The following is a 16,594-nucleotide window of genomic DNA, read 5'->3' on the forward strand; positions in this document are numbered from 1 at the left end:
AGCCAAGTGTAAGGCAAACACCCTACTGCTGTGCCACAACTCCGGCTCCTTGAATTTTATTTTAGATTTATTCAGAATTACTATTGCAGAATCCTCAAATCACAAATCTTCTAATTTTTTAATTTTTTTAAATACTAAGTTGTTTATAATATAGTTATTTCAGGCTCAGGCATTCAATGTTCCAACACCAATCCATTACCAGTATAACTTTTCCTTCACCATTATCTCCAGTTTCCTACATGCCACCTCTAAAGCTTGCCCTCTTAGCAGGCACAAAAGGAATTACTTTAGAGCTGAAGCAATAGCACAGCTATAGGGTGTTTGCCTTGCACTGAGCTGACCCAGAACGGACCTGCTTCGATCCCCAGCATCCCATATGGTCCCCCAATCCAGGAGCGATTTCTGAGGGAAGAGCCAGGAGTAACCCCTGAGCATCACTGGGTGTGCCCCAAAACAAAAACAAACCAAAAAAAGGAATTACTTTATATTGCTTACTCTAACTGAATAGTTAATGGAATTATTGAAAAATTCTGCAGGATATGAAAATTTGTGAAAATTGTTATATCTGATAAGGAGATCAGAAAGTCATTGTCTAGAGGTTTACAATAATGTTATTATTTCTATTATTTGAACCTAATTGGCTTCTATGCTATTTTCCCTTCTAATTTGTGCTGGGATGAAATTGGAGGTGTTCTGTGATCAAGGAACTCCAGCAATGTAGAACTGGGTTGATGAGCTGACATGATGGCAGCTGAGAAAGTGGACATGGCTGCTGGGGCTTCCAGCATTTTGTGTATGGGGCAGGGTAAGAAACCCTCACTCTGAGAAGATCCCCGTGTTTTTAGCCCCAAAACCAGTGTACCTGAAATTGTTTTTGATTTGGTGTCTCTTCAGAGATTAGTCATGATGCTGTGAAGTTGTGTCATTGGCATGGCAGCAGCTGTACGATGTGGATGATGTTTTTGAGCCTTTAGTAGAGTGGGGATTGGACCCATCCCCTCTAAGAAGTTTGCAGTTAAGATACCAAGGAAAGCTGAAGGCATCTGAAGCCTTGAAGGAAGTTGGAGGCTCTTCCTGCATGCTGGTTCCTCCAGGACTCAGCTCTAGCTCACTATTGACATTTCCATAAAATTGAATGGGAGTCTTCTTATTATGCCAGTTGGCATCTACCAGAGCATTGACTCGCATGAGAGAGGATGAGAAAACTACATGTTCTTGTGTCCTGATTTTGCAAGTGACATGCCAACAGATTCAGTACTTAATATGTTTTAGACGCAAATCACTATGTGACTTAGATCATACAATTTGTGTTAAACCACATTCAACTGTGAGCCACTGGTTCATGTTTTATATGGACTTCATGTTATACTCCAAGAAAAGTACATCCAAGAATTGGGGACATTTTTAGAACTATTTAGAAATGTATGGTCTGAGAAATTTGACCTTGTTTTCTTTCTTTTGTCATATATCAGTGGCATATGCACAGCATGCCTCTTTGGTACCTGCAACCTACTGCTACAAAATTTTACTCCTGGCTATGCACTCAGAAATTTCTCTTGGCTTGGGGGACCATGTGGGATGCCGGGAGATTGAACTGTGGTCCGTCCTAGGCTAGTACTGGCAAGGCAGATACCTTACTGCTCCACGCCACTGTTCCCCCCACCAAAATTTCTATTCTTAATTATAGTTGCTGGAAATGGGCATCACAAATTTGGACTTCATTAGTTTTTTCTTTGGCCACCTTGGTTCCCATAGTACAGATCCTTGTATTTTTTTTATTTCAATTAAAAAATTTTTTAATCTCCCCTCATTTCTTTGTTTTTGTTGGTTTTGTTGTTTCCATGACTGGAATCATACCCTCTTAACTAAGGTTCAGCCGTTGGATGTGGAGCTCACCAAGGAGTGTACCCATTAATTGTGGAATCAACACACATTTGGTGGAGTATATCAGAAACCAGACTTTGCTGTGGACCTGAGGGTTTCAAGTGATAATGACTTTAAGAATGCAGTATATATGAGAGAGTGCTAAGCATTAAATTTTCCAATTCTAGCCTGCAAGGAGGGTAGTCTACTAGTGAACTACCCTCTGGTCCACATGCTTCTACCTTTCCTTGCTTTGTTTATGTATGGAACAAGGGCAGGAATTAAACTCAGTACATTTCATACTAGGAAAGACTGTGCTCTACCCTTTGAACCATATCCTTGGTTCTCAGCCTATTTTGTGAGCTTTTCTACAAAGCCATGAACTACCTAAATTCTTTTGGTATATTTCTTTTCTGCTCCAGGGCCAGAGTGATGGTGCAGCCTTGCATGCAGCTGACCAGGACGGTCCCCTGGCGTCCCTGGTCCCCCAAGCTAGGAGTGATTTCTGAGAGCATAGACAGGAGTAACCCCTGAGAATCACCGGGTGTAGCCCCAAAATAATTTTTTTCTTTTCTGTTCCTTAGTCAAACTCAGCTGTTAATGCTTGTAAAGATTCATTTCGAACAAATTTATATGCATGAAACTAAAAAAATATTCCACTAATAATTCAAAGGAAAACAATGGAATCTCTCAATAAACTCACTGATAGAAAAAGTCACTTGGCTTTTTATTTTTTTTCTTTAAAGGTTGCATCTATGTGCTCTAATGACAAATCTATATAAAATAGCTCTATATCTTCAGAATCAAGGTAACAATGCATGGCAGTGGCAAGAAACCAACCAAAATGGCTTAATAGGGCCAGAGAGATAGCACAGCTATAGGACGTTTGCCTTGCATTCAGCCGACCTGGGAGGGACCCAGTTCAGTTTCTGGCATTCATATGCCCCAGCCTGCCAGGGGTAATTTCTTGAGTGCAAAGTGAGAAGTAATCTCTGATCTCTGCTGGGTATGGCCCAACAACCAATCAATTAAATAATAAATAAAGTTTGTTTTAAAAAAAAAAAACCAAATGGCTTAATAGTGAATTAAAAATAGAAGTAATTGGTGAAATAAAGCAGACAAGTTGCAGTGAATTTTAGGGTTTCATATTTTCTTACAGCTAAAAATGTCTGTTGTGTATATATGTCATAATTACCTTACCCATTCTTCTGTCACTAATCATCTGGATAGTTTTCATATCCTAGTTAAATGCTAAATAGAATTTCCTTTATAATACTGGTGACACCATTCAAAGTGATGAATAAATTCTGGAACCATAAAACTCCCTTAAAATCCAAAGCAACTAAGGGGGAAATAGAGAAGTATTAAGTATTACATTTCTATAATTAAAACAAAGCTAAAATATCCAAGAAGTTATGTGGTACTGCAATAAATATAGACTTTATGACCAATAGAATACAGGGCACTGACAGAACTCTACAAGAAAAAAAAAACCATCTAATCCCATCAAAAAGCGGGGATAAGAAATGGACAGACACTTTGATAAAGAAGAAATACAAATGGCCAAAAGGCACATGAAAAAATGCTCCACATCACTGATCATCAGGGAGATGCAAATCAAAACAACTATAAAGTACCACCTCACACCACAGAGACTGGCACACATCACAAAGAATGAGAACAAGCAGTGTTGGCGGGGATGCGGTGAGACAGGAACTCTTATCCACTGCTGGTGGGAATGCCGACTAGTTCAACCCTTCTGGAGAGCAATATGGAGATTCCTCCAAAAATTGAAAATTGAGCTCCCATACGATGCAGCTATACCACTCCTAGGAATATACCCTAGGAACACAAAAATACAATACAAACCCCTTTCTTACACCTATATTTATTGCAGCACTATTTACCATAGCAAGACTCTGGAAACAACCAAGATGCCCTTCATCAGATGAATGGCTAAAGAAACTGTGGTACATATACACAATGAAATATAATGCAGCCATCAGGAGAGATAAGTCATGACATTTTCCTATACATGAATGTACATGGAATCTATTATGCTGAGTGAAATAAGTCAGAGAGAAAGAGAAAAATGGAAAATGGTCTCACTCATATATGGGTTTTAAGAAAAATGAAAAACATTTCTCAACAATTTTCAGAGACAAAAGAGAGGAAGACTGGACGTTACAGCCGACCTCATGAACCTCACCACAAAAAGTAATGAGTTTAGTTAGAGAAATAACTACATTGCGAACTATCCTAGCAATGAGAATATATGAGGGAAGTGGAAAGCCTGTCTAGAGTACAAGTAGGGGCTGGGAGGGGAGGAGGGATATTTGGGTCATTGGTGATGGGAATGTTGCACTGGTGAAGGTGGAGTGTCATTTGATATGACTGAAACCCAACCACAATCATGTTTGTAACCAAGGCGTTTAAATAAAAAATATTAAAAAAGTAAATAAATAAAATTTGCCAAAAAAGTATAAAAAATAGGAACCTCTGGGGCCGGGTAGGTGGCGCTGGAGGTAAGGTGTCTGCCTTGCAAGCGCTAGCCAAGGAAGGACCGTGGTTCGATCCCCCGGCGTCCCATATGGTCCCCCCAAGCCAGGGGCGATTTCTGAGCACATAGCCAGGAGTAACCCCTGAGCGTCAAACGGGTGTGGCCCAAAAACCCAAAAAAAAAATAGGAACCTCTAAAGATAAACTTTTAGATCTATGGATAATTAATCTAGGACAAAGGAGCTATGTGTAAGAAATTCTCTTCAATAAATGGTGATGGGGGGCAGACGATAGCACAGCGATAAGGCATTTGTCTTGCATGCAGCTGGCCCAGGATGGACCTGGGTCCCCCAAGGCAGGAGCAATTTCTGAGCACATAGCCAGTAGTAACCCCTGAGCATCACTAGGTGTGGCACAAAAACAAAACAAACAAGATAAATAAATAAATAAATAGTGATAAAAAACTAAATAGCTACATGCCAAAAAAATGAAATTAGATTTATATGCCATAGCATACATAAGAATTAAGATAAGACTAGAATCTTGAGATAAGACCAGAATCTCTTCAAAATACTTTGAAAAAAAAATAGACTGAATTTTTCAGGTGTCTTCAGTGATTTGACTCCAATAGAGTAAAATACTATAATAGCAAAACCAAAAATGAACAAATATGACTATATCAAATTTAAAAAGATTTTATATGACAAAAGAAGTTAAGGCTACAATAAAATGGTACACTATGGAACGGAAGAAAGTATTTGCACAGCATATATCCTCTAAAAAGTTAATATCCAGATTTCAACAACAGAAAAACCAGTAAGTGCATCAGAAAATGAAGGAGTGGGGGTCCAGGAATGATAGTACAGCAGTAGGGTGTTTGCCTTGCTCACATTCAACCCAGGTTTGATCCCAGCATCCTATATGGTCCCCCAAGCACTGCCAGGAATGATTCTTGGTGCAGTGCCAGGAGTAATCTCTAAGCAGTGGCCCCAAAACAAAAACAAAACATGGAAAAAAGGGACTGGAAAAATAGTATAACAGGTAGGGCATTTGTCTTGCAGGTAGGGCATTTCTCTTGCATGCTGCCAACTCAAATTTAATCCCTGGCATTCTAACATGGTTTCCAAACACTACTAAGAGTGATCATTGAGCTCTGCACCAGTAATAAGCCCTGAGCACCAATAGATGTATTCCAAATACACACACAAAATAAATAAATAAGTAATAAAAATGGAGAGAAAATAAAAAAAAACCACTTCCTTAAAAGAGCCATATAGATGACCAATAGGCATATGAAAAAGTTTTCAGAACCTCTTATTATCAGGGGAATTGCAAATCAAAAATAACCATAAGCTATCATATCATGTGAATAAGAGTGGCTTGTATTAAAAATACTGAAACCATGTACATGCATATTAGCTTAAGTTAACCTCAAATTTTAAGTGGGTTCTTTTTAAGGATCAGAGTCAAAGGAGCACAGTAAAAATGGTGTTAGAGTGGCAATTGTTGTTTGCATAGGCCCACCAAAATATGAGGGACATGGAAAGGAATAACCTTGGCCTAAATACAAAGAGACCCAACCCCTGAAGTTTCCTGGCACAAGACCAACTCTAGGCTCCAGACAAGCTAGATCGTCCGTTTCAAGACATTGTCTGTAGTGCCAACACACTTTTATTTTTTACACAGTCTCTGTTGTTGGTATCATGTTTCTGCATTAAAGATCCTGGAATCTGCATATCCTACATTGAAGTCAGGATGTGGAGCGTCCTCTCGTTTTACCTCACAATCAAAGAGCAATGCAGGGAGCCCTGTCCGGTAAGCAGGTCGTTGTTGTTGTTAAGTCTTCTCAGTGTTAAGGGTACATGGAAATGTAAAAAAATACTATGCCTGTAATGTTTAAGGAGTTACGTAAGTTTTATGGATTTAGATTGCCTTGTGTGCTGTTAAGAAATATTATAATGTGTTACAATCTGGGGACTTGAGGGACAAAGTAATTGTACATGGATTCTGTCTTATTTATCTTAATGTTCTTTGGCTGAAATTTCAAAGTTAAGATATCAGCAAGAAGACTTCTGAGAATTATGTTATGGGTGATTGTCCTTCCACTGTAACTTTACTTTGTCCTCTTTTTTTGCATCTTTGTTCTCATAATTAAAAATAAAAATAAAAAAAATGCAAAAACAAAAATAGCAAAGATGCTACTAGAATAAATAAGTGATTATAGGGGCCGGGCGGTAGTGCTAGAGGTAAGGTGCCTGCCTTTCCTGCGCTAGCCTTGGATGGACCGCAGTTCGATCCCCCGGTGTCCCATATGGTCCCCCAAGCCAGGATCAACTTCTGAGCGCATAGCCAGGAGTAACCCCTGAGCATTACCGGGTGTGGCCCAAAAACAAAAACAAAAACAAAAAAAAAAAAGGAAATAAGTGTTTATAAAATTATTTCATGATACGAGGTCAGTATTTTAAAATAAATCATGTTTCTAAAACTAATAATAAATTGAAACTTCAAAAAAAAAAAACCCCAAAACACAGTACCACCAAAAAGCATAAAACAATGTACAAAGTTTATATGTATAAAACTTCAAAAGTCTGATGAAAGAAACTAAAGGGGACCTGGCTAGATAAGTCTGCCTAGCTAGGAATAGAAGACATAGTATTGTAAAAATGTCAATGATTTTGAATTTATTTTTCTAGATTCAATGCAATCTTCACAGGATTTTTAGTGGTTTTACAAAATTACTATGTAAAAATAAATTATTTTGGAAAGAAAAAAAAAAAGACTGAAACCACCAGTGTGGGGATAATGTGGTGAACAATGAATCTTTATTTACTTTGTTGCGAGTGTCAATTTCAGTTTCAACGAAAACATTTTGGATATTTCTCTGAAAAGTAGTAGAGTTCCTATACTTTCCAGTTCTATCACTTTTTGGCATCTATAACCCAAATGCAAAAATATTATTCTGAAAAGGAATGAGCTTTCATAGATGCCAATTCAGTACTCATCAGAGGCCTCAGGCCACCTTTGGTGTTGCAGACTAGCAATGCAGGCCTTAAGGTCTAAACCTTATAAACTCACTATAGCTACACCTAGCAGTGCTACAGTCAAAGCCAGGGTCTCACTTATACTAGACATGTGCACAACTATTTGAAATATCACTAAAAGTGAGATTGTTGAGCAGCATTCAAGGACAGTGATAACATTTCATGATGTTATCCAGTCAGACCTAGTGCATGAACTTCAAGAAATTCTATAAACAGACAATTTTATTCTCCAATGCTATTAAAGCCAGATTTAGTTTAATTTTTTTTTCGTTTTTGTGTTTATGCCACATTCAACAGTGCTCCTGGCTCTGCATTTAGAAGTCACTCCTAGAGGGATTGGGAGACTGGGATTAAACCTGAATCAGTTGCATGAAAGGACAATGCCCTATCCTGTGTACTATTATTCCAGGCCCTTGATTTTTTTTTATTTAAAGAAAATAAATCACATAGTTGACATACTGACCATAATACATTTGTTTCAAAATAAGGGAAGGCAAGTTATTAAAAAATAAAAAGAAAATAGAAAAAAATAAAAAAATAAAATGAAAGAGGGGCTTGAGAGATAGCATGGAGGTAGGGTGTTTGCTTTGCATGCAGAAGGATGGTGGTTTAAATCCCGGCATTCCATATGGTCCCTTGAGCCTGCTAGGAGTGTTTTCCAAGCATAGAGCCAGGAGTAACCCCTGAGCACAGCCGGATGTGACCCAAAATCGAAAAAATAAAATAAAATGGAAGAATAGAAGAAAGAAAGAAGAAAAGACCAATAGCAAGTATATTTGTGAAAATTATTGTATCTCCAGTAAAGTCATTAATACAATAGCAGAAGGTTTAGTAAGCTCTTTTTTAAAAGATTAGAAAAAATACAGTAAAAAGGGGTGTGTGTGTGTTTGTGTGTGTGTGTGTGTGTGTGTGTGTGTGTGTGTGTGTGTGTGTGTGGCCGTTGCTGCTATTGTTGCATAGGCACAGCAATATAGGGGGAAAATAGAAAGAAAAAACCTTTTTTCTAAGAAACAGTCTTAACCCATGAAGTATGCTGGCATAAATCAACTACAGGGTCCAGGCATACCAAGTTGTCTAACCCCAAAGTCATTCTCTATGGTCTCAGTAAAACTCTTCACAGTAATGGTTGTTGCTTTCAGGTTTCTGTAGTTAAAGATCCTGGTTTCAGAATAGATCCTATGTTAAAGTCAGGGTGATGTAGAGCATCTTCTGGTTTCATTTAACCATTAGATGGCAATGCAGAGAACTCTGCCCTGAAAGCAGGTTGTTGCTGTTACCAAGTCGCCAAGGTGTCACATGAACCCACTCTGGAGGAAGTCAATGCCAGAGCAGCAGTAGGGCCTTCCCTGGTAGAAGTCCAATTCCTGGTGCTGGTGTAGAAAACTGTGCTGTTTCCACAGATGGGACCCAAGGTTCAGGGGTGAATGGTCAATGTCCAAGCTTCTGAAGGCTAAGCCAAGTCAGTATGACAAGTAAGTTTTCAGGGTGTAAGGCCCCACTAAAATATAAAATTTATGTGTTCCTATATATTAGATCAGAACTTGTTTGCATATGTAAGATTTCCCCATTTTAATGTGCCTATGCAAAAAGGAACAATGCCACGTGATACTAGTGGTGCATATGGGGATAAAAACAATAAACTAAACAATCTCTATAACCTGGTTCTAACATGAACTCAGAACAATGAAAAGACTTATCTACTAGAATTTCCTACTAAATAGATACCAAAAATGGAGGAAATTGCCACTACATAAAAGGATAGACAACAAGAGTTATACCTATTAAGGAAATATTTCTAAAGAAATATACCCTTTAAGCCCATTCTTCAGATTTGGGGGCTCTAGTTAAACTTGAAACAAATCCCATGAGCAGATGCATAATTAATATATTTCAATTTTATCATTCATATTTCATTTTCAAAAGATTAGTACCTGAACAATTAGGGATTTCAGCTTCACCCAGGAGATAAATGCAATGTTGGTGTTGATCCAACACCAAGGCTGATCTTATATTCTAGGGACTGAGCTCTTAATACAGGGGGCTGCTTACTGTTGCTATCTTAGAGACTGTGCCTTCTCTCCAGTTGTGTCAGACTTTCTAGCTCAGAAGCTTCTATTCCCTTCCGTGGTCCTGATTACAGCTGAAAACCTAGACTGAAATCCAGAAAGAATAAAGACAGTGAAAATAGAAGATTTCATCAAGATAAATCTGATTAGGGGTACAGTTGGTCCTTGAACAATAGGGATGATTAGGGGCTCTAACCCCTATGCAGATGAAAATCTATATAAAACATTGTATTCACCCAAACATAGTAACCTGCTATTGAATGGAAGGCTTAACAGTGATTAGCACACGTTTTGTTTACTATATGTCTCATGATAAAATAAGCTTGACCAAGAAAATTTAAGAAAAACCCTCTAGAGCAGGGGTGGCTAACACATGGCTCTCGAGCCGCATGTGGCTCCCGGCCAAAATGAATGTGGCTCTTTTCCTCTTATCATTATTTTGTATACTGTGGCTCTTTGCCAAATTTGGATTTTGTTATGCTGCTTCTGAGGGACCAATGAGGAGAGATCTCTGAGCACGTAGTCCCGCCCCTAGGCTGCGTCATCCTGTCTCCCATCCCTCAGAAACAACTGCACGGACCAGCGAGGAGGGAGAGGAGGAGCCATGTGTCACATGTTGAGTCACATCTTGCCGCTAGTTCTTAGTGTGGAGGACGCAGCACACCCTCACCATCACTGCAGGATTTTGACCCTCACTCAAATGGCAAAATGCAGTATGTGTTTAATATAGTATTGTTAAAATTATATGCTTTTGTATGAGTGTTTGTCTGTTTTGGCAGGTCACTGCGTGGTGTGGCTCTCTGACTCTCACAGTTTAAAATTTTGGCTCTTTGTGTTGAACTTGTTCACCACCCCTGCTCTAGAGGAAGAGAAAATACATTTTCAGTTTTATATTTATGTAGGGAAACCCATGTATATGTGGACCTATACAGTTCAGAACTACTATTTTAAGGCTCAATTATCTATTGAAAAGTGAATGTAGAAATAATTAAAAAGTTTTCTTCATTTTACCCAGTAGGGTAAATGTTTCAAATGAAAATAAAAATAAAATGTCCTCCTACTTTCTCCTATAAGGTGGACAGTCTAGCATTTTTTTATTTAAAGTCTAAAATTAAGGTAAAAAAAATAAAGTCTAAAAGATGAAGGGGTCAAAGCAAGTCTATTCCTGCCAGGATTTTTTGTAAAAGGTAGACAAGCAGGGGCCGGGCGGTGGCGCTCGAGGTAAGGTGCCTGCCTTGCCTGCGCTAGCCTAGGAGACGGACCGCGGTTCGATCCCCCGGCGCCCCATATGGTCCCCCAAGCCAGGAGCGACTTCTGAGCGCATAGCCAGGAGTAACCCCTGAGCGTCACCGGGTGTGGCCCAAAAACAAAACAAAACAAACAAAAAAAAAAGGTAGACAAGCAGCTGCAAGTTGGTAACAGTAGGCCTAGAAACATGATACTAAGGAAAGCAGAGGAGAAAATTGGAAAATAAGGTTGTGCTGGCCCTGTTGGTTAGCAAGGGTCAACTTCCTTTACTTTCAGAGACTGAGGATATTCCTCCTAGCTAATGACAATAAAGAGCAGGTTTCAGACTGATGACTAAAAACAATTTATTTTCTTAAAAGGTATCCTCCAACTTTTTAATCAGAGGGACAGTTCACTGTCTCTCAGACCACTGGAGGGCTGGACTATAGTTTTTAAAAAAAAGAACAAATTCCCATACACACTATGCATATCTTATTTTCCAAAATCGGACTGTTAGAGTCCAGACTTGAAGGACAAAACTACACAACTGGAATATAGTTTAATACTTTAATCTGTCTGCCAAAAAGATCCCAAACTGGCTGGTCAGGGTTATCTTCCGAAGAAAATGAACCCCTCCCAAGGTCTTGAAGAAGATTATATAGGGAAGAGATATAGGAAGGTTCCAGTTTTCTGATAATCTTTAAAATAATTGTCTATTGTCTAAGGGTACCTCCCTACTGCTCCCTTTTCTTTCCTGGATAGGCAATGTGGTATGGCCAGATAGCTTGGGACAGTGTAAATGGAAATAGACTTGTGGAGACCTAGCATGTGGCTTATACCATGTGGTTTTTAGAAAATGGCATATCTCCCTGATCAGTACCTAAACAGAAGCCTGCCATGTGGTCTTTACAAATTGGTATACTTCCTTGTTCAGAACCCAGGCCCCAACAGGACAAATACATTATTTAAAAATAAAGAACAAAGTTAAATCAACAAACTTATCAGTATTTTATTGGGAACTATGGGCCTGCTCTTGGTAGACTGTAGTTGGAGTACTTCTGCCTGAAATCGAGAGGGGTCAGAGAGTCAGAGAATGAGAGGAGTCAAGTTGTAGAGTGTGGCACACATTCCACACATGTGCACTGTCAGCTGCTAAGAACAGGCCGTGACAGCAAAAACATCCAGAGAGCTGTATAAATATCCTTGGAAAGCTGCATATGGCCAGTGGGCCATAGTTTGAGGACCTGTGCCTTACAACAAAGCTTATATAAGACCAAAAAAGGAACTCAGATATTTGAAGGGTAATAGGACATAGCCCAGAGGGGTACTTAAGGCAATGGAGAGGTGCTCATCATGAAAAATGAGGCTTAGCAGCTTATTGTTGGCGTTAACAAAATGGATTCCACTGAGCCACCCTACAGCCAGAAGAGATATGAGGAAATTGTTAAGGAAGTTAGCACCTACATTAAGAAAATCGGCTACAACCCACATACCGTAGCATTTGTGCCAATTTCTGGTTGGAATGGTGACAATATGCTGGAGCCAAGTGCTAACATGCCATGGTTCAAAGGATGGAAAGTCACCCGTAAAGATGGCAGTGCCAGTGGAACCACACTTCTTGAAGCCCTGGATTGCATCCTGCCACCCATTTGCCCAACTGACAAACCCCTGCGCCTGCCCCTCCAGGATGTGTACAAGATTGGAGGTATTGGTACTGTCCCTGTGGGCCGAGTTGAGACTGGTGTTCTCAAACCTGGCATGGTGGTCACATTTGCTCCAGTCAACGTTACAACTGAAGTTAAGTCTGTTGAAATGCACCATGAAGCTCTTAGTGAAGCACTTCCTGGGGACAACGTGGGTTTCAATGTCAAGAATGTATCTGTTAAGGATGTTCGTCGTGACAATGTGGCTGGTGACAGCAAAAATGACCCTCCAATGGAAGCAGCAGGCTTCACTGCTCAGGTGATTATCCTGAACCATCCAGGTCAAATCAGTGCTGGCTATGCACCTGTGCTGGATTATCACACAGCCCACATTGCTTGCAAGTTTGCTGAGCTGAAGGAGAAGATTGATCGTCGTTCTGGGAAAAAGCTGGAAGATGGCCCTAAATTCCTGAAGCCTGGTGATGCTGCCATTATTGATATGGTGCCTGGCAAGCCCATGTGTGTGGAGAGCTTCTCTGACTACCCTCCCCTGGGTCGTTTTGCTGTTCGTGACATGAGACAGACTGTTGCTGTGGGTGTCATCAAAGCAGTGGACAAGAAGGCAGCTGGAGCTGGCAAGGTTACAAAGTCAGCCCAGAAGGCTCAGAAGGCTAAATTAATATTATCCCCAGTACCTGCCACCCCAGTCTTAATCAGTGGTGGAAGAACGGTCTCAGAACTGTTTGACTCAATTGGCCATTTAAGTTTAATAGTAAAGGACTGGTTAATGATAACAATGCACAGAAAAACCTTCAGAAGGAAAGGAAAATGTTTTGTGGACCATTTGTTTTTTGTGTGTGCGTGGCAGTTTTAAGTTATTAGTTTTTAAAATCAATACTTTTTAATGGAAACAACTTGACCAAAAATCTGTCACAGAATTTTGAGACCCATTAAAACAAAGTTTAATGAAAAAAAAAAAATGAGGCTTAGGAGTGCCCTAGAGCAAGACTGTATTAATAGGTATTGTAACCGGAGCTCTCTGTGAGGGAGGAGAGACAGCCAAGGTCAAGACCATCATAGGGAGATAGTGCCCCTTTTGTGTTGTCCATCCCCATATCTGGTGCAGTGCTATCTCTTGAGCTTTCAGCCACAAGGAAAATCCCTAGAACAATTGCTCTACAGGGATCCCTGGAACAAATAGTTCTATAGGGATTCTGTTTGCCAGGCAGTTTTGGAACAGCATCACAGGAGCATCCAACAGTAGCAAAATTTTAAAAATAGTATTCGAAATAAAAATTTAGTCATTTTTGGGGCCAGAGAGATAGCACGAAGGTAAGGCATTTGCCTTTCATGCAGAAGGTCATTGGTTCAAATCCTGGCATCCCATATGGTCCCCTGAGCCTGCCAGGAGCAATTTCCGAGCATAGAGCCAGGAGTAACCCCTGAGCACTGCCGGGTGTGATCCAAAAAAAAAAAAGAGAGAGAAAATAAATGTAGTCATTTTTTTAATTCACAAAATTGTCAATTGATTTTTTTCCAAAAGGAATATGATTTTTTAACTTTCCTGCATTTTCAACTAATTATGTATTTATACTTATTATATTTATAGTGACAGATTTTGAAAAAGAGGTTTACCTAGTTGTCAAGAGAGTCACAATTACAAGTTTACCCATTTAACTTAAGAACTATAACAGTTACATTGAACAGTTCATTTGATGGCTTATTTTGTATAAATCAGAAGGAAACTCTGAACCCACAAGATATGGAAACCAAGAGACAAATTATGTTATATGTTGGTGAACCTTTAAAGATTATTAAAGACCATCTTTATGCTTCAAGCCTACCTAAATTTAAACCCGCCATAGAAGATGAGTGCTTGACTATCCAGTTATGCCACCTGCTTCTCATTAATCAGAAATGACATCCACAGTTAAGCATTTATTCACAGTTAAGATTTATTCTAGAATTCCTAGCTCAGGGAAGGGAGCAACAAATAGAGGTGGGTATGGTGACCAGAAACTAAGGAAGAACTAGTGAAGCACCAGTAAGGTTCTCTAAGCTTAAAATACCTTCAGTAACTTAGTCTTCATACTGACCCTCCAAGTGAGATCCATCAAGATTCTTATATGTCATCTGTACCCAGGATCTAATTTACCAAGGAGGCAGAAAGGTCAGTCTCATTGTTATACCTTGGATTCTGTAAGGCATCTGGTGCGTAACAGTGTTTTTCCTTGTACAATGAAACTGAAATAGTTGCCAGAGTGTTGGCACAAGTGGTAGGGCATTTGATTTGCACACACTGACCTTGGATGGACCTCGGTTTGATTCCCCCGGCATCTCATATATTCCCTTAAGCCAGGAGAGATTTCTGAGCACATAGCCAGGAGTAACCCCTGTATGTCACCTGGTGTGGCCCAAAATCCAAAAAAATAGAAAACCCTGAAATGTATTTAATCAAGTTGCAATAGTAGCTTATGATTTTATACTAACTTTGAAAAGGTGTCTTTCATTTTTTATTATACATTATATAAATTTTACTAGTTAAAAATAAATTTCTTGCCATAATACTTGAGTTATTTTATTTAATGTTAGAAAGGTCAACATTAACTAGAGACAATTATCACAGGACATAAGACTAGCCACACACTTCAGTGTGTATTCTTATGCAAGTTAATAAATTCTCTGTGTCAAAATATTCTCCTTTGTCAATGGAGTGATGTATAGTCATGTACTTTATATTCTGTATTTCATGAAGCTTTGACATTTTGGTTTCCTTATTGACTGAGGAAAGAAGACCTTCCCTGAATTAGATAATGCTTAGATATAAGGAGTGCGGTATTTTTCATATGCAAACCAGCCAGTTCAAAGTTTCTTTTCCATATACTCCCTGTGCCTAACTAAAACAGCAAATAACTTATTCCTAAACTACCTAGGGCATAATACCTAAAAAGCAGAGACCACAATAATTGCAGGAAACCCAGCAAAACTATTTAAAGGATTCAATCTTAAAATGACCAATTTGCCTTCATAGCCTATCTCTTCTTTCAGAAACCTCAATGACATAAGGCAATCCTTTCATTCACTGCTTAGTCTCCTGATTCCATTATTTCTCTATGTGGTCCTACATGGGCTAGTGTGCACCCTCTTTTTGAAAATTTTAAGGTATAAAACATCTTTCAGTGAGACTGACCTCTCTGCCTCCTTGGTAAATTAGATCCTGGGTACAGATGACATGTAAGAATCCTGGTCAGTATGAAGACTAAGTTACTGAAGGTATTTTAAGCTTAGAGAATCTTGCTGGTGCTTCACTAGTTCTTCCTGGGATTCTGGTCACCATCCTCACCTCTATTTGTTGCTCCCTTCCTTGACCTAGGAAGTCTAGAATAAATCCATTCCCTGCTCTTTTCTAAGTTCCTTTCATTCATTTCCCTTACTCCAAACCAAGTCTTAACAACACAACATTCCTTAAAAAGTATTTCTTTCTTCTCTTGCATTCTCTGATTCCTCCTAAAAGCTTATCACCTTGTAGACCAAGATCAAGAGGGAACATTTCTTCCCAAAAGGGCTTCAGGTTGGCCCACACACTCATTTCCTCTTTTGCTCAGCACACATACCTGCCACCAGCCACCAGGTGATTTAATCATATGCACTCCATTCCAAGACATCAACAGAAGTCCTCAATTATTCACCGCATCAAAATTTCAAACCTAAGAGCTGCCTCCACTAGTAAAAGCATGTAACTCCTCTGAGACAGACTTTATTCACTTTACACTTAATTATTGACATTTTAGTCTTAGTATATTTCTAAAATATAGATGCTATTTTACAAGAAAGAAAGACTGCATAGAGAAATTTATTCATAATAACATGGTAATCTAGTTTGCAAACTCAGTTATACTTTACACCTCATTAAACTCTTTCACATTATGTGGCTAATATTGCTCTAATAACAGATGTACAACTGCTCTAATAACATTGTTCTACTGCTTATCATTACTATTACTAGGAATGTGCTATTACATTATTAGAACTCATTACAAAAGTAGCTACCAGTATCACTCCAATTATAGTTATCACCAAAATATAATCAAAATTCTTGAATAAGAACAAAGATTGCTTCTATTCAGAACATTAGCAATCCATAGTTTTCTTGTCAAGTGGACCTCATGCCAGTCTTAGTTTAGTCTTTCCTAGCCTACATTAGCAAACCATAGTTTCTTTGTCAAGTGGACCTCATACCAGTCTTAGCTTAGTC

General features: G+C 39.0%; 1 protein-coding gene across 1 annotated transcript; it reads left to right on the plus strand.

The window, feature by feature from the left end:
• The first annotated feature begins 11,717 nt into the window (after nucleotides 1-11,717).
• LOC126015907 (elongation factor 1-alpha 1-like) lies at nucleotides 11,718-13,319 on the plus strand. Its single transcript, XM_049778450.1, has 2 exons — nucleotides 11,718-11,732; nucleotides 12,071-13,319. Exons 1-2 carry the CDS (start codon nucleotides 11,718-11,720, stop codon nucleotides 13,211-13,213), a joined length of 1,158 nt encoding a protein of 385 aa, XP_049634407.1. The 3' UTR covers nucleotides 13,214-13,319.
• Nucleotides 13,320-16,594: the final 3,275 nt, after the last annotated feature.

The sequence above is a fragment of the Suncus etruscus genome, chromosome 8, assembly GCF_024139225.1.
Source record: "Suncus etruscus isolate mSunEtr1 chromosome 8, mSunEtr1.pri.cur, whole genome shotgun sequence".
NCBI lineage: Eukaryota > Metazoa > Chordata > Mammalia > Eulipotyphla > Soricidae > Suncus > Suncus etruscus.